Genomic DNA, 27,578 nt, shown 5'->3' with positions numbered 1-27,578 from the left:
AAACTGTCACTTGGCCTCGGCGATGCGAAGGTGCGTTTCTTTGTTGTCCACTCGACACCCGATGACAACATCTTATCTTTTTAGCCCCGATTGCCCCGAAGCTTATTGACACTCGGAGCAGCCAGGAGTGCTGCTGAAGAGGTGCGTTAGGTTTTTTTTTGTTCGTCGTTTTTGTTTCCCTCGCGCCTGTTTATCACTCGGCAAGGCGTGTAAAAAGGGCCCTACGAAAGGAAATTGGCTCACTGGCGGGGTGCGGGTACTCGGGTTGTTGGATGATGTGGGTTTGATTCCGGATCTCTTTTTAATTGCTCCCATTACTCCAAAGTCGATGAGGCATTTGTCGCATCAAGTCGCACTCGAGAAGTGACGGACGAGGATGCGAGGTCCGAGATCGGTTCGTCATCGTCATCGAGGTATCAGTGAACAACAACACTCTAATGCTGTGGATGCTACAGGGGATTTTCGATTGGTGATTTATATTGCTCGTTGAGGTTTGTCTGCTGTGCGACGTTATTAGAAGTTAAGCTTTTGATAAACTCCTATGTCATCTTGGTGTAGTAACCCACAAACTGGTCTTGCCTGCATCATCGCAATCCTACCAAAAGCATGTAATTTGTTGATTAGGATTACTTATTTGTAAGCTTTCAATCACTGCAAAGCAACAACGAGCAATAAATGGAGCATCGTCATTCTGATCGTCTCATTAATTGCTGGTAATTATCACAGAAAATATTCCCTTTTTCGCAAAGAGACCAAACAAAAAACCTAACGTTCATTAATTTGCTCCTTGTGCTTGCGACGTTTTTAACCCATAAATTATGAGCCAGCCCTCATGGTTGTGACAACAACTTACAGCTTTCCCTGGGCCCCTTCAGTTGCCGTAAAAGTCAGGACCTCATCTGCGTCGTGAGATGGCTTTGTGATGGATTCCGGGAAGAGGGCGACAATCAATTCGCAATCGACTGTGTGTGTGTGTGTGTGTGTGTGTGTGTGTGTGTGTGTGTGTGTGTGTGTGTGTGTGTTCGTCTTCCTCTATTGTTGTTCAATGCTGCGGTTTGCCTGCAAACAACAGCGTGCTTGACTTCTGGCCTGGTAGCATCCTCCGACAGCATCACGAGATTCGTCAGTAGTTTTCTGCGTGAAAGTTCGATGGAAATTTGGCCCTACTCTATGACTGCCTAATTCCTGGTAAACGGTTACCACAAAGCTCTGGCAGAGTCTCAGCGGTCCTCCCGGGAGATACCGGGCATTTTCATTCATTCACACCGGGATGGCAGACTTCCCGTTGACTTTCCGGTGCTGCATTGCTACCGGTGCTCCATGATTCCTTCAGTGTGTTTTGGACTTTTTTTTCGTGCGTTTTGCCTTACAAATCGGCGACCACAGAGAGACACGAAGCTAGATAAAGCGACATAAAAGAACCCAACTGGCGAATACCGTACCGACGGGCGAATTGTCACCCTCGGCACTCTGTTGTAGCTCTAATTTTGATCGTATTGTTATCTCGTCACCCTATCGAATTGACGTTTCCTTCACCGTTCGATGGTGGAGAATAGGGCATTGAGAATTGACCAAAGAAAAAAAGCAATACACAGATCCCCGGTTCGTTCGCAAGGATCCGTTGGTTAATCTCGGTCCAGGTGCTCGAGTAGAGCTCACTGGACGGCGACACCTGGAAACCAATTGCTGCCAGGCAAGCTGGTTCAACACCGATCACCAATCGTACCTTTATCCCCCGGAGGCCGTACAAAAGACAACGAGACAGCCAATGTGCCATAAATATTTGTAAACACCGGTGCCGCCTTGTCATCGTCGTTGTCTCTGTCGGGTTTTCTGTCTTTCTGCCTTCGAGCGCGACGTCCGGCCGGGATCCACAGCGCCGGGAATTTGTTGTGCCTGCGCATTCACACAATCTCCCGCCTCCATCCAGTGCGGAGGTTTATCGCGCCGAAGATACTTTCTTCCCAAGCCGCGCCACTGGACCGGAGGCATTGCTACTTGCTCCGGTGCCTTTTGGAGATGCGGTTGTAGAGCGCATCATCAACGCGCGACCAGAACGTCTCGGTCGACGCTTTTGTTATTAAATATTTGGATAATTTAAATAAAATAATCATTAAAGCCGTGAGCTTTATTGGCAATCGTTTAGCGGGTTCAATGGTCACACAGTCACACACATACTTTGATCTGTGGATGGAGATCTTGAGGTCCAACGAGGGCTAGGGATCCAGATAAAGTCCCAACACAGTGCACCATTCGGTTTGTGTTTGTAGGTTGGAGCTATGGTGGCACCATAAAATGGAACGAGGTGTGTTAAATGAAGAAGAACTATGGGTGCAGCAGGTAGAAGAATTCCTTTAAAAAATATGATCAAGTTTTGAAGTAAACACAGAAAACGTTGCGCATTGGCTCAAAAGGTTATGTGAAACGCTTCAAATTTAAATAAAATACGAACGATACTATTTGTGTGCAAAATCTCTCCAATCACTATTCTGGCACGATCATAAGCAAAAGATCCATTCGATACGATTTACTTTTACAAAAAGACGTTCTATAAATTAGCAAACACCTTTACTGAAAAGCCTTGAGCAGCAGCACAACTCTCACCCGCTGTGCTGGTGCGGTAACACGATCACGATGCCGTAAGCGCTCGACATTTGCCTAAATATCGTTCTAATCGACCTATTCGGGGGCGTCCGTACCATCGACAAGTTCGATCATAAAACCACAGGTATCGTACGCTCTACCACACTCTCCATCCTTCCAAAGAAAGCGGAAGGAGTCGGGAGCACCGATCGACAGTTTCACCAAGTTAGTGAGACGACCTGAACCCACAGTGCCTGAGAAGATCTCCGATGATCCGATGATCATAAACCGCGCGATCTTCGAGACGCGGCGTGCGCGCTGCTCGGGCCAAACAGGGCGAAGTTAGCGGAATGATATACGTATCGAGATGTTCGTAGGTTTCGTATGGTTTCTCTCACCCCCTTTTACCCCCTTACGCGATTATGAATGGTGCCGTGTTAACAACCGGTCACACCATCGGCTAGAAACACGCACACAGCGAGCGAGCTAGACGAGATGGAAGATCTAAAACGAAACCAAAGAAACGGCGCACCATACCATCGGTCGGCCAAAGAAACGGGGCCGACCTTTCTCGACTGAAGTCTTCGGAGTCTTTGGGGGAAAGCAATGGAGGGGGAGGGAGGGAGAAAAATGGCCCAATAAAAGCACCCCCAGTGCTTTGAACCTGATGCGCTGCAGGACTTTTGGAGGTGATGAGGCATTTAAATTGATTTTAATTGTGCACCGTTTTGAGGCTCGTTTGAAAACGTTTCTTGTTAACACATTAGTTTGTGGGAAGCAGTTCCTTGATGTGTCTGCGCGCGTGTGTGTGTGTGTGTGTGTGTGTGTGTGTGTGTGTATAGCTTAAGACAGACAGGAAGAAGGACGCATATTTTGCTGAAGGATCTGAGACGCGCCTTACAAATCGAACGCTCCACAACATGCCCACGCGTCCACGATGTACCGGCCATTGTTGTTTGTGGTCTAGCTTTATGGACGCATCCTTCGGCGCACTTCAACCACAGCACATCCGTTCCGTTCTTGCGCTATTCGAACGCCATTCGGACCCACGATACCGCAATAAAACTGTAAACCCTTGGGAAAACCGCACAGGAAACGGGCGAAGCCTTATCGGGGCCGGGCTCAGCGCTCCCTATCCCGACCGCCGTGTGTCCCAGAAAGGGGCGGAAGGGCTCTTCCTCAACAACAACAAAAAATCGACAATATTTACCCCCAATTAGCCATTTGCCGACACCGGAGCACATGCTGCGCCCAGTGCTGGAGGTTGACCTGGAGGGACGGGTCACAAAGCCTACGCCCAGAGCTCATTAAACCAAGGATGCCTGTGGTTGTTTTAGGGTGGTTGCTGTTGTTTTTTCGTTCTATTTGTTGGTGCTGCTTTTTGCACTGTCTTGCTTTGTGCGCGGGCCCTTTAAACCTAACCAGCGAGCCCACCGTCGTAGTGGGAGAGCGGGAACTTACTCAGAACATTTGCCAAAACTAGGAACCCAACCTGCGCCAGCAACAAAAAATCATCCTACACACACACAGCCCTCAACATCAACAAATCACACGAACCCGAACACAAAGGCAACACACAAAGGAAGCGTCACGAACGATCGCAAAAATCAAACGCTCGACACCGGCAGCCGCCCAACCTGACCCCGGGCGGAAAGGACGACACAAAGGGAGGGACGGGGCGCGCAGCAGGAGCGGACACCGAGGGCACTATCCTGAATGGTTGAAGCCTGCACAACCTGACAGGACCACCGAGGCAGCTAGCGGCCCAAGCAATCAGCGATTTGCGTGCGCGCGGCCAACGTCGAACGCTTTTGACAATTTGCCGCCCCGTTCTCACAGGATGCAGGCAGGCAGGCAAGCAGCCTGACGGGAAGTGGCGTCTATTTTGACACATTTCTTTTTCCCATTTAAAGTGGACGGGTGTGTGTGTGTGTGTGGGCAGGGAAATGGTGGTATCAATGTTTTGACACACAGCAATCTTTTCGGGATCGGTAAGTGGCCGCAAAGGGCGGTTGGATGAAATTGGTGCGGACTGGCTTGGCCTTTGTTGCCTTCCTCTTTTGCTTGGGCGGTCGTGGGAAAGGGATAGGGAAATGCTTGTGAGTTTTGGGTTATAACACAGTTATATTTTATGTTTAACTTAATGAAAGCCCTTCAGTAAAACGATGCAAATAATTAACTTTTAGCACACATGACTTCAGACTGCATTTAAAGAAGGAAGGCTTAGCAACATCAGCGACCCAAAATAACATTAAGCAACAGTATTTTCACCTTCCACTGCTTGAAACATTCAACGCAAAGGCGCCAGCAAGCGAATTAAACTGGAATGTCTCACCGGGTTCGGGGTGCACCAAACACGAAACGCAGAAAACAACCAAGAAACCAGACTGGGCCGCAAAAGGGGGTGCCCAAAAATCAATTACCTTATTAAAACAGTCCCGAGAAAAAAGAAGAGAAAAAAAAACTGTCCGGGACGATGGCATGAGGTACGGAAATAAAACATGCGAACAGACACTCACCCACGGGCCATCAACGGGCCCCCGTCGTCTCGGAGGGAGTGGGCAAGCGAACGGGCCAGGGCAGGGATAGCGTCAGGTTAATAATCAGTTAAGCGACGCTGAACAGTTTTAGGGGTGTGAGATTTCGGACGAAAACGGAACTTTAGGGCGCTACGGAAGGGACGACAGAAAGCGGGAAACAGCACAGAGACGGACTGAGAAAGCGAAAGGGGAGGGAATAAGAAAAAATGACTCTAGACAACCGTATCGATGCTTAGTTTAAAGTTCATAAATAAAACACCTTAAAGAGCGGACGCAGCTCCCATTGCCCGGTTGCCGGCCTAGTAGCGGCAACTATGTGGCCGTGTATTAGCCGGGCTTGCCGTGGCCGACTAGCCTCGCAGTGGGCCCGACCGTAACAAATCGAGATCGACATCCCTGACAAGAGGATGCAGCAGTGCTTTGCGCGAATTTTGCGCGAATCGCTCCAACGCAGAAGGCTCCAAACAAATTCACCAGAAATGAATCTTCCGTCTCCGCTGGCCGGGGACGGAGCAGCACATTCGCTGGACGCAACGCTGTCGTCCCTCCTTCCCTCCTCTGTGGAAGCTGAGCCGTACCGTGCCGTACAGGTATCGGTTCGATCGCAAACGTCGGCCGGTCGCTTGGTCCACTTGTGCCGTTCTGCCCGAGAGAGAGAGAGAGAGCAGCCTTTAAAGCGGGACAGTACGTTAAAGTGAAACGAAAAGTCACAATCCTGCTGACGTTGGGGATGGAAATAAGATGAAATTATTCTAGAAATAGGCTTCTACATTATTCTGCAAACATTACGATCACTCAGCTATCTGTAAGTGACCAATATGAAGGTAGCATTTTTGTAACACAACTTATCTTTCGTCATCTTTTTGTAATGCCAACGGTTCATTCCACCATATAAGCCTATCTTTTAATTAGATTAAGCTTCCAAAAGTGTTTGCTCTGACAGTTAACCCCCTTGAAACGCTTATTTGCATTCGCTCTGTAACACTTCCTTTTACATCCAACGGCGTAATTTGCCGTAATTGCTCAACAGAACCGAAGATCGTTGATCTTCAGCTCTTCCCAGCGCAGCGGTATCGCAGAAACATGTTCCACGCAGCTCCCATCTATGTGGCCTGCCTTCTTTGGAGCGAGTGTCAAACGGAAGATAATAAGCGTGCCAATTAGCATCATTTAGATAGGCTCTAACTGAAAACTGGAAAACTAGGTCCAACCGAAATCACTGCTAATGAAGAGAGCGGGGCATACGATCGAGGGTGTGCGGTTTTTGGGCATCGCACTGGCTCGGCACCTTTCCGATCCACCTACACGGGACGGTGCCTGGGCTGGACAAACTGGCGGGCGTATCATTTAGCATGGTTGGCTTCCGTCCTTCCTGCCCGCCTTCCACATGCCTGCAGTTGCTCCTGCAGACTCCCCTTCTTCGCTGTCCATCTCGACGATCTCACCGTGTAGTGTGTGTGTGTGTGTGTGTGTGTGTGTGTGTGTGTGTGTGTGTGTGTGTGTGTGTGTGTGTGTTTGTGTGCGGGTGCGGGAGCAAACCACCGGCGGACGGATACTGTCCGATCGATTTTGCTGTTTCTGTTGTTTTGTTGCGTTTGCTGTTGTATGTTGCTTGTGTTGTTTTTTTGTTTTCATTTTATTTTCATTTTATCTTTAGTTTTATTCTCTCTTTCTCTCTCTCTCTCGTTCTCTGTGTCTTTCTTCTCTTTGTTTCACTCTCCCTATGTTGCTTGTTTGCTGCGGGTGTTTGTGTTTTGTACCTTTTTTTCTCTTTGTTGTTGCTTTCATACTTCATATCTTTTCTTTTCTTCTCCCACATTATCTCTCTCTTTCTCTTTCTCTCTCTCTCTGGCTCTTTCTTTCACTTTACCTTTTTGCCCTTTCTTCTTTCCGTGTGTTTGTTTCGTCGTTTTTTTGTTTTCTTCTCCTCTCTTAAACTGCTGTTACTGTTACACACAAACACGCACACACACACCGTCTTTCCTTCCTTTCTGTGTGTCGGGTTTGTCGGGGTTTCCTTCGCAGCTTTATCTTGTTCACCTTTACTTTCCCGCTCCCGCTACTACACGGTGTGCATGTTGCCCCGGTCTGCCCTTCTTTTACTGCCATGCCCTGCCGCCCTTCGGGCCTCATCTTCCCACCGTCTGCGGGTCCGGGCGTCGTTCGGGTTCCCGCTGTTTCATGTTTTCCCATTCTTCACCGCTTCACACACAACACTAATATTCAATTTAAAATATTTTGAAAGGCCCATCTCGCAGGCAGAGGGTTGCGGCCGAGGGGCGGCCAACTGCCGACATTCCTGTGGCCCAGCGCACCACCACCACCACCACCATCACACGCCGATACACAGAGCCCGGGCCAGGGGGTTTCGGCACAGGTTGACCCCTTGGTTGGTTAGCAGGGGAACCGTGTGGGAAGGGAGAGGAGCAGCGATGATGCTGGCGGGTGCAGGACCGTGGAAGGCCGTGTGCGACGACAGGGGGAAGGGGGCGTGAGGCAGTGGGCAGCAAATGATCTCAACGGGGATGAACGAGCGAAGAGCGGGAACAAAAGCGAATCAGCAAGAAAGACGGGGTCGAAGCGAAGGGAAGTGATCAAAAAAAGCGTACCGACGACGGTGATCGCGACTGACAGGACCACACACATACAGGCACGCGCGAAACCGGCTTCTCTTCACACCGCAGGCAGCCAAGTGGCAGTCAGAATGTTATGTTGAATGTTGCACGGGATCTGGAGGGGCACGGGACAAGGGCTGACAGAAGGACAGAGGGGTGGGGGGATGGTTGAGAGATGCACACACACGCACCCCTGACTTGCTGTTGGAGCGTGCGAACGGGAGGCGGCAAGGGAGAGCCCGTTTAGGAGGTGATGACGATCGGACGGGCCCAGTTAACGATCATGGGAAATGTGCAATGATTATGGGATTTCGACCGTTTTCTCGTTGCTTCGTCCTTTGCTTCGCTTCCACCGCTTCCCTCCACACCACACCACACCCCATCTCCCTTTCCCTATCCATCGCCCTGCCTGTTTGTTGGGCTCGTTGTCACTGGTTCCGTTCCGTTTTGCAGGCCGAGTGGATACTTTTTGTTTCTTTCCTTGCCGTGGCTGCTCCAAGTGGCTCCACTCTAGCGGGGTGTTGTGACCAGCCACTTTACCTTCTCCATTTCCCGTCCCTCCTCCTCTCCCAGCGTCCCCTTCCGATGGAAAAACGATCTGTACACATTGCAGGAGCAGCAGGAGCCGCAGCGGATCGAGCAACCGAAAAACCAGTGCGTCCATCATTGTCTCGATCGGGTGGCGGTGGATGGGTGGGTTGGGTGAGAGAGGTGGTGGGGGTGGGAAATCGTGTGGCCGTTGAGACCAGTGTTTGTGGCTGATCTTTACCCTTGTCTACGTACACACAATCTCTCGCACACATACAACGAGTTTCGGACGAGAACTACATGCAATGGATCATGCTGCATAGACGCAATCGCTTGAAAGCTTTGCTCCCGATTTACTAGAAGAAACGGAACGACAGGGGCACGAAGGGTGAGGAAGGGGAGAGTAGTTGATGTTCCCGAAAAGGGGGGAGGAGAGAGAGGATCAGCTCAAGGAGCATGAGATCATGTTGTGAGGAGCCGTTGTTTCTCCGTGGCCGTTGTCGTAACATGCATTCGATTTCCGCCGGCTTGCGACGGTGACGGTGTGACCTGCACTGTAGGCCGTTGGGGGTTTCTCTTTCACTCCACCAGCAAATCCCCTCCCCCCCCTTGTTCGGTAACATGGTGGTGACCAAACGTGCCATTTAAATTGAATGTGGCAAACGTGTCCGATCAGGTTCCTTCGGTGCGCTTTGCGTCTGGTGATGTGAGTGGTTTCGAGCGCAGAAGATGAATGGACTGGTGGCAGATGAAATATGGGCCTTTTTGGTGGGTGCAATCGGAACAGTTTTTCCGCTCGGAAGATTTGTGAAAATGGCTCCATTTCGGGTTGTTTTATTGCGTCTTAACGTTCGGCATGGAGACGGCACAAGCACTGGCAGTCAAATAACGACCGATTAAAACGTTGTTGTTCTCATATTTTCAGTCACGTTTTACGGTGTGTGTGAAAGTGTTCCTGGCATCCTGGCTTACAGCTATATGAAAAAAGGGTTTTTAATTAAATCAAGCGGTAGGCAACCCGATGTATAACAGTAGTTAAGATTCCGATTCGACGTTGATATTAGAACATAAGAAGTTTCTGGTTTTTGTTACTCTCCCTAACATATTACAGAGTAAATTGTTCATCCAAAAGAATCTATCGATCAGATGTCAAGGGTTGTTTCAAAGGTTTCAAAACCAGAAGTACGGAATGTTACTAAAATATCGCATCGTTGTCGATCTTTTCTTTGCAAAACTGTTCAAAGCATGCAACTGTATTCTTCCTCTTGTGGTTGTGTGGTGTTTGACACCCTTGCTAAAGGCCGTTGGGACTTTTACACGTAGCGAGAATCGGAGCGGAAATTGATTTGTGAGAAACGTATTTCTCACTAACGCAAGACTGCTGACATTAATGTTGGTTGAAATTAAAGAATGGTAGAGTTTATTCTTTCACATGTATATCAGACAAATCATCATTTTGGCGTAACGACCAAGTGACATTTGAACAATTTTTTTTAATCTGCTCAATTGGTGCAAGTAACACAATAAATAGTGATTTTTGTGCGATTAATCATGTCAAAAGCGTCAAGATATCGGGTGCGTGTGAACTAGAGTTGGACAAAACTTTCAAAAAAGTGAAACTGAGTCCGGCCGGTTCCAAAAAATGTCGGACTCAGTTCCAAAGGGTTCGTCAGTTCAAACCTACAAGCAGGAACCGCCCGAAATCGTCCGGAATGGTCGATCTTCTTGACAAGCTATTTGCAGTGACTCTCAGATCGTGGTGTGATGGATGCTCTCTCCATCGTGATGTTTTGATAATTGTTAGTAGTGATATAGACTCGGGAGCTATTGTTGGTCAGATTTCGACTCCGACGAAATCGGAATCACTAGCTACTCCGGGAGTCGGAGTCATAAGAGTTGCAGCGGTCGCCAATGCCAATAAACGACCACTAAACGGGTGCTTATCTGCTCATGCTCTCCACCTAAAAGGAATCTAAAAAGACTTCGATTAACAGACGATAAACTACTGATGTATTCTAAAAAAATCGAAAAAGTACTGGTGGAGCCATCTGTTGGTGGGATAGTCACACAGTGGAGCATTCCTCGCTTTGAGAGCTTTCTCCTTCCCTCTGTACTGCTTTGCTCGAAAAATTTGAAGGATGTATAGGCCATGAATTGGGTTCAAGTCCCGAATAGACCGTGCCCCCATACGTAGGACTGACTATCCTGCTACGGTAAAAACAAGTCACTGAAAGCCAAGCTCACTTCACTAGTGGGTACAGGCAGGCCTTGACCGACAGCGGTTGTTGTGCCAAAGAAGAAGAAGAAGATAGGCCATGAATAGATAGAGCTTCTTCTTCTTCTTCTTTGGCTCAACAACCGTTGTCGGTCAAGGCCTGCCTGTACCACTAGTGGGCTTTGGCTTTCAGTGACTAATAGATAGAGCTAGGCGAAACAATTTGCATGAAAAGGACAGCAATATGGCGAAACAATGTGCATGAAAAGGACAGCAAATTGATGAGGTATTAAACGCCATCTTTTGAGCAAACCAGTGAAGCTATGGAGCTTTCTTTTTTTCGATGGATATTTGATTTTCCAGTCGTATAAGCTTATTCTGTGTGGGAATTGGTGACTCCGACTCCGGACGACTCCGGACGTCTCCAGACGATTCCAAAAGGCTCCGGATAATGCTGGACGGACCTGCCTTCCGGAGTCGGTTCTGAAATTTTCCGAAGTCAGATCGTGATCGATCGCTGATACGATTTTAGTACCAAGCGAAATCAATATTCAAGAAACGCAATCTTTATCTTTAGCGTTCTTTCATACAATTTTCACTGAAAATATGCGATCAAAGTTTTATTTAATTAACCAATAATTATTATTCGTCATATTAGATGTTGTACTAAAAACTTTACATCAAAATATGTGATTGTGTAGACGCGATCTGATGCAGCCAATATTTTTAGGGCACTATGGGCAAACTAAACAAACAAAATACTTACAATGAAATAGCGTAAACAGTGTGCGATGCATAATCTCTTATCTTCCGATGCTCCACTTCTTAAAAGAAACGTGTATTTTGTGAATTTCCAACAAAACTTTTGCAAAAACATGTCTTTGCTCCACTTACAGTCAAATGTCACTTCAACGGAGAACTATGGGCCTATCAGCAGCTCCGTACAGGTCAAAACTGCCCCGTCCCGTGACAGCGTACAGGTGCACACTCGACCGCGGAAACGAGTCCAAAATATCATTGTGACGAAGATAGGGGCATAGAATAACAGCTCAACGGCAAATCTTCGCACTGCGGATTCAACCGAAAAGCAGTAGAGAGGGCGTTTGTTGACCAGATGAGCAAAGATTCGCTTCTTGGACGTGCTGTTTGATAGTGAACTGAAAATCGCAAGCCAATTCGTGTGGTGAATGAGTTAAAACGATTGTTGTGCGATAAATCACATAAACATTTGCTGATATAAAACGATACAAGCGTCGGTTGCTGAAGACCCAAAACGATATTGGAAATTGGAGTAAAGCTCTGTCAGCGTGTGTAGGTTGAAGAGTGCCTTTAAAAAACGTACACATTTAATGCGCATCAGTAGAGTGTTGTTCGTTTTTACCCTCTCGTGAGATAGTGTGCCAGCTGTTTACATTGCCGTTGCGTTTCCGAGAACGTCCCGTTTCCGATTGTACGCATTAATCACACCACACTTCCGTGTGTGTGTTTTTTTTGGGAGCGCAGTTTGTTTTTTCCCCCCATCCCGGAGTGCGAGTGCGAGGTGACGCGGTGGAAAATTTGGATCCGGAGCGCCGAGCTGTGTGTATTGGATTCCCGCTGGCTGACGAAAAAGCCCTGCGCCATTACGTTGTAAACAAAGCCATCGGTCGTTCGGTGTGTGCGTGTGTGTGTGTGCAGTGCGGTTACACGAAAGGTGCGTCTCTTGGAGGGTGCAGTGCGCGTGTGTGAGTGAGAGTCTTTTGTCTTTCCAGCGCGGTGCAGGGTAGTACGCGAGTGTGTGTGCGTGCAGTCGAAAGTGGTCCGAGCCCGAGTTTGTTGTTTTGCAGCGCGGCCTACGTGACGTAGCGCGCGAACGTTTTCGGGGTGGTGAAAACGCCAACGGTTTGAAGCGTACGCGTCCGTTTGCTGGCGTTCTTTGTTTACAAAACAGCACCCAACCAGCGCACTCACGATTGGAGCGGAGTTGGAGCAGCGAGCAACATCCAAACACAGCGTTATTGTGTGTGTGTGAGTAGTGTAGTGGAAAAAGGGAATCACGCCACAGAGAGGAAAAAGGGGGGAACTTGATCTCGCTTTCCCGCGGAGAGAGGCATGTTCCGTACGATAAATCTGTCCACCGATAAAAACAGCCTGCTGAGCAGCAGCACCAAGGCGACAATGGCCACGTCCACCAGCAGCCAGCTGACGAAGATGGGTCCGGAAGAGCTGGGAGGTAAGTAAGCTGGGTGGAGTGAATGGTTGGGCGCGAATGCATCAGAGGACTTTCCCCGCTCTCCCCACGGAACCCCAACCACGGAAGGCGCAATCAATACTTTTTCCCACGCAACAAGAACGTGCGTCGCCGTCGCCGGGAGAGAGGAGATGCCTTATTGCGTCGTAGGCGATTGCGTTCATACACTGTGTGCATGTATGTGTGTGTGTGTGTGTGTGTTTGTGGGGGGAGTGTTTACCTCCCTTTGCAACGCTTTTTTTTTGTAGGGCCCGCGCCGGTGAAGCATGCTTTGTTGTCAGTCAACACTCATCTCATCGTTGTCGTCGTTACGGTCGACTGGCGATTCTGCGACGAGGGCTTTGATAGGGAATCAAGCAAAAAGTAGAAATTGAAACCGACCGCCGGCCTCCTTTGCCTCGCCCACCGGCAGCAGCGGCCAGCGGAATGCACTTGCCGCGTGTTTTCTGTGTAACGACCAGGCGACGCCAAAAACGCCGGTTCCGCCTGTTCTATTTCTGTTGTTTTCGATACCTTTTTCTTTTCTTTTGCGCTCGCTGTAGCTGTGTAGCGATAAGAGGAAAACCAGTACACGATGGCAATGGTCTACTGAGCACGATAATGCACAGTGTCTGACAGCACTCACTCAGTGGGACGATGACCTTCGGTTGGTAGGAAAACATGATAACAAATATGTTTCGTGCCCTGCTCTCTCTGTCTCCCCCTAATTTGGTTTCCGGTTGCAGTTTCGGTTGGGTTTCACAGCGGTGAAGAAGCCGTCGAAAAGAGGGAACACCAAGAGGGCACTTTTGCTTTGCCAAACCTGTTTCGTGCTTTTACACCGGCCAGGCTTTGACATCCTGTGTGAAGTCCTTTCGAGTTCCTTCGGTAGCTTGTAAGAGTGAGTCACATGCAAAACATGGGGGAATGAATTTGGGTCACGTATTATCAACAGCGAAAAAATGTGCACAAACGAAGCAAGATATAACATTCAGGCAACATCGTTAGCAACAGTGTTGCAGTGTTGTTTAGCTGGTTGTGTACGTACATTAATAATATTTGAACAGTAAGTAGCAGAAACACACAAAGTATTAAGTGCTTGTTGTTTAATTACCCCATTCGCAGGAATAGAACAAAAGAGAAAAGAAGCAGATTAAACAAACAAGCGAGTTGAGGAGCGATAAGAAACCACAGGCACCACCACCACAACCACTCCATTCCAATCGCCATCGCCTGGGTGTCGCGCAATGTTGCGCAAAACTAAGGCCGCCCAGACACTTTCGCCGATCGAGCAACGGGGGGTGATGCAAATGGTTCGTTTGTTGTTGTGGTTGTGGAGAAGATTCCAATGCCACAACAGGAGGCGAGGGAGGGCAAAGGCGCGCGATAAGAGCGAATCACGATTCAATGCTATTGCTCTCTCTGTCTCCCTCTCTCTCGCCCTACGCCGTGGTCGCTGACGCGTTCAAAAAGCGAATAGAAAAAGGGTCTTTCGATCGGGTTCGATCGGGTCACTGCTAAGGGCTGCTACGTTTGGTTTGCTGATAAGATATCATGTGCTTTAACCCGGCGAGACGAATGATGATGAGAGTTGTGTGACGGCGATGATGATGGTGATGATGTAGTTGAAAAAGGTTTTCCAATGATCGACTGTGCTGACGATCAGCTGTGATGACGAATTTCTAATTCGACTGTAGAATCAGGAAGAGAAGGGAATTCAGATATAGAATCGAACAGGATTCTTCTAGATGCAGCAGTGTACTTGTATGCTTGCAGTTTGCACAGTTCCAGTAGGAAATCGATCTAGGCCCTTCACCAGGAAAACGATCAACGATCTATGAAGAACGAACATTGACACAAACAGAACTCTCTTTGTTTTGTTTCTACTGATCGATTTCTATTCTGGTCGCTTCACACTTTGCCACCAACTTTCCAGCCGAATCGCCACAAAAAGGAAAGCATTTAAAATTAGCAAATGTACCAGCGCGGCCAGGGGGGCCATATGTTGAACATCTCTGCCAGCGCCATTTTTTATGTCTGTTTATGTGTTTATGCACTTTTTGTTGCGCAGGCCAACCCGCGCCCCATCAACCCGGTTTGGATGATTTACAAGCGTATATGTTTTTGTTTTCCATTGCGCCACGGCTTACTCTGACACAAACACACTGGCACGGGGCTTGTACTGCAAGTGTGTGTAACGCGCCCCATCAAACGCACCAAAAACCGGAAACTGGGTTGCATTTGCTCCATTGCCAATTGCACTAAGCATGCAGTGCAGCTGTGTTTGTGTGTGTGTGTTCGTATCGTGTGCACGATCGGTGAATGAACTTGCGCCGATGATGATGATGATGATGATGATGCGCCAACCGAAGACTTAGAGGCGCAATTTTAAGCGCCAATAGAAACCGAATTGATTGTACCTGTTGGGGGGAGGGGAGAGGGTTATTTTTATTGCATGATTAGTAGGAATTGGTTTAATTTTGGACGTAAACACGACCTACGAGCATTTGATACCGGCAATGAATGCAACGGCACACGCTCTGAAGAGGGAAACCCAAATATAGACCTCTGACGACGTAGTTGTAACGCTGTGTAAACAAGCAGAACGATTAACGTAGGCCTGCGATGAGAGGAGGGCAATTCGGGCTCGTTATTATTTTGACACCTTCTTGGACGGAATTCGTGTGCGAATGCAACGCAAGCGCTCGAAACAAAAGCACGTTTTTAATGATAAGCGGCATTTGATGCAGTCTGTCCCGTTGCAATGTGGGTCAACCGTTATCAAGAGTCAGTGATGTTATCGTTGAATGCGTCAAAACACTCTATTTTTAAGCATTCTAACGTAAAATTTGCCTACAATGACGATGAGTGGAAACAGAGATTGGCAACGCTGCTCCTCAATTTGATCGTGTTTGATCTTGTTCTGCAATAATGTCGCCTTGCGCTGTGCTACATACACACAAACACCAGTCTCACCATCGTCAGTCAATATTAACCCAGATGACAAACGTTCAAATGGTCAATAAAAGTGGGACATCATCATCATCAGCACCATGATCAGCGAATGTTCCGCCACGTTCTCCAACACAACACAATGCCACCACTCAAGGAAGCGTCGTTTCCTTCCCATTTTGCGCGGCATTCGGTGGCGTTGTTGATGGATGCCATGACACCTGGCCCAGCCCCCTCCCCTTCCATCAGTGTGTGTTGTTTTGCAAGAAACTGCGACGAATCTGTGACGGTCAGTTTGCCTCTCGACCGAGCACAGACACACACACCTGAGTCACCCCGGACACACGGGAACTGGTGTTGTTGTTAGGTCGGATTTTAATAATCTCCGGTGCAAATTGCAACTGCAGTGCAATGCAGCGTGCGGTAATGGCGGAATTGCTTGCCCATCCCTTATCACGCATTAATCGTTTGGCTGAAGGGCGAATGCACCCCATGCTCCCTGCTGGATGATGAAAGGGAGGAGGAGGAGGAGGAGGACGGTGCATTGTTGTTTGTGTGGCGAGTTTGAGAGCGCTTGTATATTTATTTGTATACGAGATCCAGGTCCCTCGGGTCGGTCCAGCCGAGTCTAGACGGGACAGAGATTTATTGTCGGCTCTCCTTCACGGAGGAAAGAGTGTTTTGGAAGCGGGGAGGAAAATCGCTAATTCACCCACGGCGCTCTACTTCGCAATGTCCAGTTTGCGAGGCGCTAGTAAAAGGAAGAAATCGGTGTTTGTGTGTACATTGATAGCGGTTACGCTTCGAGCGAGACTAGCGAGACGTTTGCGTTTTGAGTGTGTGTCCTCTTGCTGTTAGCTTCACTTGCGCCCAGTCTTGGTGGACCCTCCAAATAAGACGAGCGGCAGGCGGCCACCCCAAAGCAACTGGCCTCTACACTGATAAAGAAAAGGTGGAGGTTCGTTTCTTTTTGGGCAGTTTGTTGATGTTACGTTCGTTTTACTTAAGTCGTCGGTGGGTTTTTGTTGCTGTATGGTTTCATACGGTGTTGTTGTTTCACGTACTTCACGCCTTCCGTTGGTCGGTGGAGGTAGATAACCGTCACAGAAGACAAAAAAGCATACAAAACCGCCACCAAAACCGACCAAGGAGGGGGGAATTGAACTCAGTAAAGCGTTGGCTAGTTTGTTTTGTTTTACAATTTGAGTTTTTTGTGTGAGTGGTGGTGGTGGTGGGGGTTTGAAAATGAGGTCAACACACATTTGAAGAAGCGCATACCGCTGTGAATTGTGAGTGCGAGTGGGGATAGGGGTGGTAATGTGTGGTAATGTGTGGTACGGCTCCAAAAGTGCGTCGATGTAACATAACCACATTTTCCACACCGAAGGCGTGAAAAGTAGCGTTTCATATGCGTTTGATTTGAAGGCCCCAATCGATTGATCGTACGATGAATGGAATGTAAACACCTTTGCATAGAAAACGCTTTACCATTTGATTTGTCTCGAAGAGTGCCCAGTCCACTACTTACAAAAACTCTTGTGCAAACAAAAAAGTAATGAACTGCACCAATTTAATTACAAGTATTCTGTGCAATTGGTCAGAGCAGCATAAAAAAGGGAGTAAGCAGAGTAAGCTGATACGGTCAATTTCCTTAATTGTGCTAATGTCTCATTAATAAGGGAGGGGATGCGAAAAATGGGCGGTGCAACTGCAATGGCAATTGATTTATGTTTGTGTCATTTACTTCACAAGTGCAACGGCGAGCTGCAGCACAGTCATTGGAAGAGGTGCAAACCCATCATCATCAGCATGTGGTGTATGTAAATTAAAGCTTAAACTACGTAGAAAAAGGTGTGAGAGTAATCGTCCGTACGGGATGGTAGATTGATTCAATCGAAGCGTAGTAATTAATTAACTACGCCTGCTTGCCGGATGCGTTTCCGTTAATTTACGTCATTAAACCGATGCAACATATCTAGTGATGTGCTGTCTGGATGTGCATCCATGACTCCGACTCTAATTATTGTTAGTCCGATTGCAACTCCAGCAAAATCGGAACGACCAGTTCCACCCAGAGTTGAAGTTGTCCAGAATCGAAGTCGGGTGGAGCTGGACTCGGCCGGGGTTGGCTCGGGATGACTCTGTGTCCGACTACGGATGACTGCGACTCTGGATTACTTCGACTCGGACTCCGGATGACTCCGATTGCGACTCCGGATGACACCAACTTCGACTCTGGTTGACTCCGACTCAGACTCTGAATAACTTCGACTAAGGCTCCGGAAGACTCCGACTGCGACTCCGGACTGCGACCCTAGATGACTCCAAATACGACTCCGGATGACTCCGACTCCTACTCTGGATGACTCCGACTAAGACTCTGGATGCCTCCAACTCCGACTCTGGATGACCTCAACTACGACTCCAGACAACTCCGACTCTGGATGACTCAGTCTGTGATTCCGGATGATTCCGACTAAGACTTTGGAAGTGTCCGGCCGGCTCCAGATAATGCTGGTCGTATCTACCTTCCGGGAGTAGGTTCCAAAATTGTTGGAGTCATAACGGATTCGACTCCGGATTTTTGCCAACCTTACCCATCACTACATCACACCGATGTTCGAGCTGGAGCCAGCAACACCTTGTCTCAATGTCATACATCCATCTCTGCGCCATCAGTCATTCAATGGTGTTCCGACAGGGGCTGTATGACTATGAAACGGCTCATAATCAATCGCTTCATTTGATGACTCGATGGAACTGTAGTTTATACCCCTCCACCACCAATCACAGTCTGGCTTTCCACCTTCACCCGCTAAGTCTGGCAGGATTAGAAAGATTAGAATGCAATAACTTGTGATCCACGGTGTGATGCGGTGTGATCCACGCATGCATCCAGGCACTGGCACAACGTGGTAGTAGCGCTGGACGTGCTGTGTTGAACTCTGCCAGTCTATGTTTCCTTGAACTTATCGGCATCGGGGCTGGGACGACGCGGGGTGCGGTTTGCTTTGTAATTAAACTTGCTCGCGCGTCAGTCTAGACAACGGCCAGTAGCGCTGAACTGCCGGTGTTGTTGCTGCCTCTCCTGGTGGTGGGCCGTTTCACTAACTTGTTTCTAATCCCTCAGTGCAGTGTCCGTACATCGTGGACGTGATCACGGAAGCACCGAAGTGGCAAAAAAAAGAAGGAATGATTTACTCTCGAGAGGTGTAGAAATGGCACACATGGTTGCTCTTACACTCACGGCCAGGCAGGGCGGTTATTGCCTCCTGCGCGCGGTTGATGTCCGTGTGGGGGTGGATTGGATCAAGCTTGACCTACGCCAACACAACGCCACAAGCGCCGCATTGGCTTCCTTTGCTCTCTGGCGTACGTGCTAATGTGAGCACACGAAAGCGCATTTACAATCAAACGTGCAAACGTGCAATGCGCGCAATGATTTGTTTGTTTCGTGGTTGGCGACAATAAAGGGAATTCCCCCACATCACGAACACACTAGGATGGTTTGGCGTGTTGCCTAGAATTTGCTTGGGATGTACCTTTCCTTTCCGTTCATTCATTCACAGAGAGAGAGTGAAAGTTTTGGCTGTGATTAGACGATTTATTAATAGGTTGCGGGAATCGCTTTTTTGCTTGAAGAAAAGTGCATCCAGTCGGTTCATGCGGGGAAATTTGTATGCGCAGTCTCCACTTTGTCGACGTGGCTGCTGGCCCTGGAATGTAGGACAAAGACATCCCAATTGAACTGAACTTTTCATGGCAAGTTTTTTTTTTGACGACCAGACAACAAGGAAAATGGTCTTTGTTGTCCTGGCTTGCTTTGGCTTTTCTTATTCCGTGCGATAGACAACACGCATGCATCGATGGTCATTGACGTGTTTTCCATCGTTGCTCCCGTCACACTGGGAAGGATGTGTGTTTCCTTGCGTCTTCGACTGGGGTCGAACGGATTGGCATATTATGGTGTGTCTGTTGTGCACCACCACGTCGGTAGTGTGCAATTGACGTCATAGACACTGGGGAAAGGGAACGTAAACTCCCCTCGGAACGGTGCTGGATGATGCGGTTTTGGTACATTGGCTGGCTGACGTCTTCCCTTGAGCTGGTGGTGTGTACGAGTTCTTGTCTTGTAGCTTCGTATATTCCCGTCAAAGGGTGGAAGGAATATTTACCTCTATTCTACTTTGTTTACGTCGCTTTGTGTATCCCCGGTGCCGCCCCAATGCAGTGCTGGAAGGTGGAATAAGGTGCTAAAGGAAAACAACACGCCACCTCCTCACTGCACTTCCTCCAACATACATAGAAGGTGTCATTTTAGCGCACAATCGAGCTATTTGTTCGGTTCTTTCTCTTTCTCCGGCAGCGTCGGCGGTGGGAGTTGTGAAGAGGTACTTAAGATATTACTCTTTTTGTTTCCATTTACTGCGTTCTATGAAGGCAGCGGTGGCGTGTTATCAGCCCTGTTTGATGACCTTAAGAGGCTCGAGATTTTTGAATTTCAAGTTGGAGTTCGAGTTGTATGCAACTTATAGTAACTATAGGTACTTGACTATTGCTGGTTGAATTGTACAGTAGCATTGTTATGATTAAAGTGTAGAAAAAAAACATTAATATTGAACCAGGAATGAACAACAGTTTGTGTGGAAACAAAACTATCACGTCTGATCGTGCCAACGTGGTCACGTAATAAAGCAGATGGTAAATATCGTTTACGAGCCACGCAGTCGTGTGCACCACGATAAAAAGACGGGTTAATTACAGGCCTCGCGAGTAAACACAATTACTAAAGTCTAATGAAACAGCGGATAGGCGACAAATCCAGATGGCGATAGCATGTGTTTTTCCTCTTTCCGCCAGAGGAGGGTGTGTGTATGATGCGATTTCCTTATAGAATCGTGTTGTTGGAGGTTGAGTTGGGATTTATTTACTGGTTGTACGGTGTTTGTTTCGATGCTTTTGGCTTCGCCCTACCTTCACTTTGGAATGCACGTGAAACTCGCGTGGCATAGAAGAGTAGGTAGTAGTAGTAGTAGTAGTAATAGGGGATCATGGATAAAGCTGTGTTAGTGAGTAAGGTTGAAAGGCCTGTCTATTTGTTTACCAAATTTTGTTTGAATTTGGAGGGGGTCGTAGATTAGTGTGTGACTTTTTCACCAAGCTGGTATTGGTAAGGCAGCGATGGTGACGAAGAATTTTGGAATAATATTTTGCTCAAGTTGCTTTGAACATCATGCCACATTGTTCTTTTTTTCTAACCACGAACTTGATGCTCTCCCTTTAAGCACATTCATCCACGGCCATTGTTGAGTTATGGAGCGAGCGGGTTTTAAGTTCTTGAAACAAGTTTCATGGAGATGACCTACATTTAGTGTGTGCGTTTGTCTGTCTAAGTTTAGCTACTACTAGTGTAGAAAACAATGCCCCAATACAACCAGTGCCGGGGAGGAAGAGGGATGATCGTCTTGAGCAGGGTTCCTCGCTTGCTGCACTCTAACGAACGATTCCACCATTACAAAGGGTGTCGTTGTGTGGCGGACGACGCGTGTTCTAGCGCATTTGGGCATTGAAGTGTATCCGATGCGCAAACTCTAATGGTACATTGTCTATCCAAACCATTCATCCTCCAACGGAGCTCTCCCCTTCCACCCTTCCGTATCGTTCTTACTTCCTGCAGTGTTCTAGTGTTCTGGCGCTCTGAATGCACGACATCCCCAGCACACAACACTAATCAGTAAAACCAAGCTGACCTGACCGCGGGCAGTGGAGGAGAAGGAAACGAGCTGCTTAACCAGTGCGCTGCGCGCTTCTTCGTGATAAATATTAATTTGTGTGTTGCCCTTCGGCTTAGCCTAACGGCAAATAACACACACACTAACAGGGGCAACAAAACGTGAAACTAAACGAAATGCAACAACAAAACACAACGAACGAGCACGACGCGGGGGGACGGCGACGCTGTAGACCTTGAGCTGGGGCAAACCGCATTCGTGGCTGGGATTGTGAGCGAAAAGCCAACAGCACCCCTGAACGAGTTTCACGAATCAGGGGATGAAGAAGAAAATGTGGATAAAAACACAAAATGGATGATGTTGGTGGCGTTGTTGCCAATGTTCAAGGTCACACCTGTTGTGGGGGCTCCTCCTCCACATCCGATCCGATCATACGGCCGGAGGGGAAAAAGGTTGCACAATTATAATTCCCATCTTCCCGGTTTGCGCAACGTTACTCGGATTTGCTATTTCTTTGCTTCTTCATTTTGTTATTTTTTTGTGTTGGTTTGTCGTCATGCTTTAATCTCAACATATTTATCTTGTTTACATTTACGCAGAGTCCTGGATCGAGCTGTCATCGAACACAAACACGGGCGGAGCAGGAGCGACGAGCGGATTAGTAGGCGCAGGAACCACCGCTGCTGTTGTTGGTGGAGGAAGTAGCAACAATTTCGTCCCCACCGGCACCACGATGCTGGCCGGTGCTGTTGGCACGAAGAGTCCGGACCGGACGACACCGCTGGCGTTTGCGTCGGTCGAAGAATACATAAGACTGCTGCGGGAGGCTCAGCGCGACGAGTCGAAGGAATCGAGCCGAGTCGCGTCGCTGACGAGTACGCGCAAAAACTCGCCCCGCGGAAGTCCCAAATCACCGCCCAACAGTCCAAACACGGAGCTGGCCGCCACCGAGGAAGATCTCCGGAATGTCTACATCAACTACGTCAACAAGGTAACGCTAACGCTTCGTGCAGAGCGTGTACGGTTTGATAAACGGATGCTGTGGGCAGAGAGAGAGAGAGAGCGAGCCATTGCGAGGTGAATGGGGCGACATTTCAAATGTCAAACGGAAACTCAACCCCCCAAAATGCACACACATTCACGCGCCTGCCTGTTGGGGTGGTTGACGTAATGTGAGCGGCCTTTCGGTTGCGGTGTGGCATTGTTTTTGGTGGTTTTGGTTTTTGTTTTCAACCATTTGGTAACATCATCCGCCGAATCAGATTCGTGGCGAGGTTTTGTTTGCGGTCAACTGGAGCGTAACAGAGCTGTCGGGGGAGGGAGAGAGAGATAGCTTTCAAGCGCAACGGAGCTGTTAGAATGCAAAATGAGGGATTCCATATTAGTTTGAGGGAAATTGGCGACCTTCAGTTGGAAGTTTTCAAAGCGATTGTTTCTACTCCAAACGGTCTCGAATATGAAGGGGAAGAAGGGTGTTGTTTGCAACACAACATGGATGTATCGACATGCTCTCTAATTGCTCTGTGCTATCTGTTGTTTTATATCGACAGATATAAATGGTGTTGTTGTTGTTGCGTCAACTTTCGTTCTGCCCGGCCCCACAGTCCCTGGCACAAGCTGGCGATACACAGGCACCCTTCAAACGAACGAAGGGGATCACGTTCCTGTTGTAGCCTATGTTTGCGATAATCTTGCTAATTAACTGAGAATTTATTAGAATTGCATAACGTTGTGCGGGCGCTGATAGAATTGGCGGGACACGGACAGCACGAACGAGCACGATATTGCTGTAGCCAAACCGGATGAAATGAAGCTTATTAATTGCTTGTTTTTCTTTTTATTACAGGACGGTGACATTGTGAAAGACACAGACTGGGTGTGGGATTGGAGCAGCCGGCCGGATCAGCAACCTCCAAAGTGAGTGTCAATTGACGCGCGCGTGCGTAATTCTCCGCTGCTAATCTAATGGAAACACTTTTCTGTCTGTGTCTGTCTACCCCTTCACAGAGACTGGAAATTTGAACATCCCAATCAGACGCAGGAAGAGCGCAACAAACCCATCCACGCCGGCTACTCCATACGGCAGGTCCGTGTTGGGAAGAATTCCTTGTTCTCGCGAGAGTTTCTATACTCGATCGTGCTGACGAACGTCCTATCGCTGCTGCTGGGAGCAGGCATTGGGTGAGTTTTTTTTTGTTGTAATTTGGAGGCATGGAAGCTTAAGCGGATGAATGGTAACGTGTGGTTTGGTTTTTATTCCAGCGCCTGGCTACAGAAACGAGGTTTGTTGCTAACTCGCGTCTCGATCGAGTAATGTTGCACCCGAATGCAACTCGAACCGTCGAACCCCAATTTGGAGTCGTCGCTTGTTTGGGGAAACGCACTGTGTAGTTGATCCGTATTACGAGCGTATGCGTGTGTGTGTGTTTCTGTGCGGACGATAATAGCAACTTTACCCTGAAATTGGCTTCAATGCAGGAGACATTCTAACAACCCACACCAGCAGCGCAGTTCCCCAATAACACTGCTGTACTGAGTGTGAAAGTGTAGTGCAGTAGAACGCATTTATTTTGTAATCACATTCGAGGAAATCCGATTGGTATATCATCCAGGCTCAGTGTTCCAATTTGAAGCTGCGAAAGAGAGGGGGCGTGCTTTACGCGGCAGACGACACTGATGGAGGAGGATGGTAGGCCAAAATCATGGTTATATGAGTGGAGCATTAGAGGATGAAAGAGAGGAAGGAGTAGCGAAGATCAATCGTAGAAGCCCGCACTTTCGCGTGGAAGAATCTTATGGTAGAGGAAAATGTGTGATTAAACCAAAACGAACGCAAGAATTTGAACACGTTTTAGCTAGGATGGAGTGAAATTCGGACGGACCACGGGGGCACCAGGTGTCGGCAGACATGCAGTTTGACGAGTCGATGGCGATGGAGGAAAAGTTGAGTGTATTTCTTTCGATAGGCTTCAATTCTAGAGAGAGAGAGAAGCGGTGATAAACCGCGTGCATTAGGTGAATATAGAGAAGAGGATAGAGAGGATGTTTAGCTTTATGAAGAAAAGAAAACAGAAAATGAAAGAGATTATACTGGCCACGGGAGTCTGGAGCGGTGTGTGTGCGCATTGAGGAAAGGGAACAAGAAGTAAGATTTCGAACGATTTCCGTCGAGGGCCCTGTGCCAAGTGGGTGCCGTTTGGAGCGACACAGTAGATTTGATTTGATATAACGATCAAGGAGAGAGAGAGAGAGAGAGAGAGAGAGTGTGTACGGAAGCAATGTAATCCATTCGAGTAAAATTCCATTTTTTCATACATTATGTAGCGGACAGTTTTTAGCCGTGTTGTGCTTGTGTGTGTGTGTGTGTGCAGGTGGTTTTGATTCCCACATACCACAGCAACGCACAGCAACGACACGAGCCGCTTACAAAAGCGACAGGCCAAGAGAGAGAGAGGGAGAGCAGAAGTAGAATTAAGAACACGTATACATATACCGACCGGAAACGGAACGCGCGCGCGGATATTGTCGCGACAGGATATTGCTTTCGAATGTTGAGCTTGATTTTCTTTTATAAATTAGCTACCGCTTGTTATACTTTATAACCATTTTTTCAATAGTTTCTGTACGTTTTTTTTCTTTCTTAAAATGTCGCACGTTTTTATCGTAATTTTAATAACCCGAACGGTAGCGCCACCTAGCGGGCTCCGTTGTCGATTTGCGCGTGCGGCATCTAGCGGAAGTCGATGGAAGCAGTCGAGCAGTGGCACTGTCGACACGAACCATCTGCTCGAGCAGTTTCGTTTGAAACCGTCGCTACGCAAGGGGCCGTTGCGCCGGACCGTTGGGGACGAGCTTGATTCGTGCGTTTAAAAATCGTTTATTATTTTTTATGTTTTACTTAACATACTTAGACAGTATCAGGATGGTTAATATTTATATTGCTTGCTTAAAACTCTATTGTTTTGATTGTGTCGCTTTGTTTGCTACGTATCCTGCGTATCTTCGTCTATCAAATCTGCGTCAAAGATCTTGACTAACACCACACAAACACACACACCTATACTGGTTCATCTCCCGATGCCAGCGTGAAAACATTTGATGGCCATAATTTCGCTAGGAAGCGTAGAAGGAGGCCCCCATACACACTAATTGGTATTTGTAATTCAAACGACCATTACTTTGTATTATTCCTTAAGCATTATACACATGAAATAATGAAATAAATATGAGAAAAAAACGAACAACTGGATGATCGCTTATTGTGAAAATGTTATGAAACGGTCATAAAGGCAATTCCATCTGAAAAGGGCGCTTGTGATCAAAGAGAAGAAGCGATTCGAAGCTTATCTCTCTAAGGAACGCCCTCCGAAAGGAAGGATGATTTCTTTGCTGCCGCACATTGCACGCTTTTGTGTGGAATGGAATGTGTTTCTCTTGCACGACCAAAAATGTTGCCCCCTTACCCCCTTACTCGAACCGTGTCCCGTCCGTCCGTCTGTTGCTGGTGGTTGCAGCATGATGATGGCAAGTTATTGGGAATGTTTCATCGGTCGCTATTAGATACCTGAAATTGAAACCGATTACGCTTTCGGGCCCCATGATCAATGATTTCCCAAGGACATTCGGGTGCCCCGTTGAAGCTGCTCCGTGCTTCGTCGAAAATTCCGTTGCACTGCAGCAGCAGCAGCAGCAGCAACAGCAGCAAGAAAAGGGACCAGGTTTAAGTTTAAGTAGCTTGTTTGTTGCGTCGAGTAATTGAATTCGACCGAACACAAGGGGCATTCCCTTCTCTTTCTCGCTCTCTTTCTATTGAGGAATGCTGCACCTGGAAAACTGGGCAAACCGGGTCGCAGGAAAGAGAGAGAGAGATGCATGAACTAAATATTATCAACGATAATCAAATATCTTTCATTTTCGACCATGCTCGAACTCAGCTCGGTCGGGTCGGGCCCCGTGGGTCGGACCCCTTTGGGGTGCACATTCGATTGTGTTTTACTAGCCTCGTAATGAAATTTGCTCGACCCGACGACGACCAAAAGACAAGACAACGGAGCCGAACCGGTCGAAGATGCTGCGTGGAAAATCTGTGTGCGTCCACGTGCGTGCGTGGACAAAGAATCGAACCCGGACCACCAACACAGCAGAAGAAGGAGGAAAAAAGGTGAACAACAGCAACGGCTCTGTTTGGGCTTTCTTCGCTTTCGCTCGAAAGCTAATTATAAGGGACAATCAAATTTCGCCCCGTCGATCGCTGAGCCACATCTTTGGGGACGGGTGGGCGAGTTATTTTTAAACTTTGTCCCCCGTAGTCTCGCTCAGTGATGAAACGCGCAAGAAAGTGCTGTTTGCGTTTGCTGTTCGCAGGCCTTAGTTTGTACGCGCTGTAAACGCAAACCGGCAGCTGGGATGATTGATGGGATTGAGCCCAGCACTACTAGTACTACTACTACCACTACTGACACTCACCACGTGTACCACCCTGGCTGAGAGTGTGGTCTAGAGAGGGTGCTCGTTTTGCAATCAGCCTTGATTACGCTTATTGACATGTAAATCATCGATAATTGACTACGCAAGGCAGGCTGCATCATGTGTGTGTGTGCAGTGCGTTGCACAAATTAATCGATACACATAAATCAGGGCCACATCTACTGCAACTAGAGAGAGTGTGTGTGTGTATGTACGGAACACGTTGCAAGGATCGGCCGACTGTTTCGCCTGGCTTGTTCGCTCGTTCGCCGTTCGCCAGGATCCCGGTGCCCACAAATTGATCAAACATTCGATGGAAATTAAATCCGGGCATGCAATTGCCACGCCGTCCGTCGCGTACTGCTGGCTGGCGGTGGTGCTAGCGAGGACTAGAACCCTCCCGTCCCCCCCCCCCACCCCGAACGCGATGGTTGTTGATGCTTTGCGTGCAAGGAAGCTTGTAAGTGACCTCCTTACAGACAGACCAACCCGGTCTGTGTGTGCGTGTGTGTGTGTCGGCAAGGATGGATGAGATGTGGGCGTGCGCTTCGGTGAAGTGTTTGTGTGCTTCGTTGTTCATGTTTGCCTCGTTGATTTACCAGCCCGAGCGCTATAAATCTCGTCTAATGAACGATAACGCCCTCTCTATCGATAAGAAATCAACCGGTGGAAGTAAGTAAATTTACATTACGGATACACACACACACACACACACACACAGAGGGCCAACATTCGTGT

At 48.1% G+C, this 27,578-nt stretch overlaps 1 protein-coding gene across 1 annotated transcript; it reads left to right on the top strand.

Annotated features, from left to right (window-relative positions):
- Positions 1-11,493: 11,493 nt before the first annotated feature.
- Positions 11,494-25,623, top strand: LOC120908878 (BCL2/adenovirus E1B 19 kDa protein-interacting protein 3). The gene is made up of 5 exons (XM_040320335.1): positions 11,494-12,693; positions 21,974-22,365; positions 23,221-23,291; positions 23,382-23,555; positions 23,637-25,623. Exons 1-5 carry the CDS (start codon positions 12,573-12,575, stop codon positions 23,686-23,688), a joined length of 810 nt encoding a protein of 269 aa, XP_040176269.1. The 5' UTR covers positions 11,494-12,572; the 3' UTR covers positions 23,689-25,623.
- The last annotated feature ends 1,955 nt before the right edge of the window (positions 25,624-27,578 follow it).

This window comes from Anopheles arabiensis, chromosome 2 (assembly GCF_016920715.1).
Source record: "Anopheles arabiensis isolate DONGOLA chromosome 2, AaraD3, whole genome shotgun sequence".
NCBI lineage: Eukaryota > Metazoa > Arthropoda > Insecta > Diptera > Culicidae > Anopheles > Anopheles arabiensis.
This window is presented reverse-complemented; position numbering and strand designations above follow the sequence as displayed.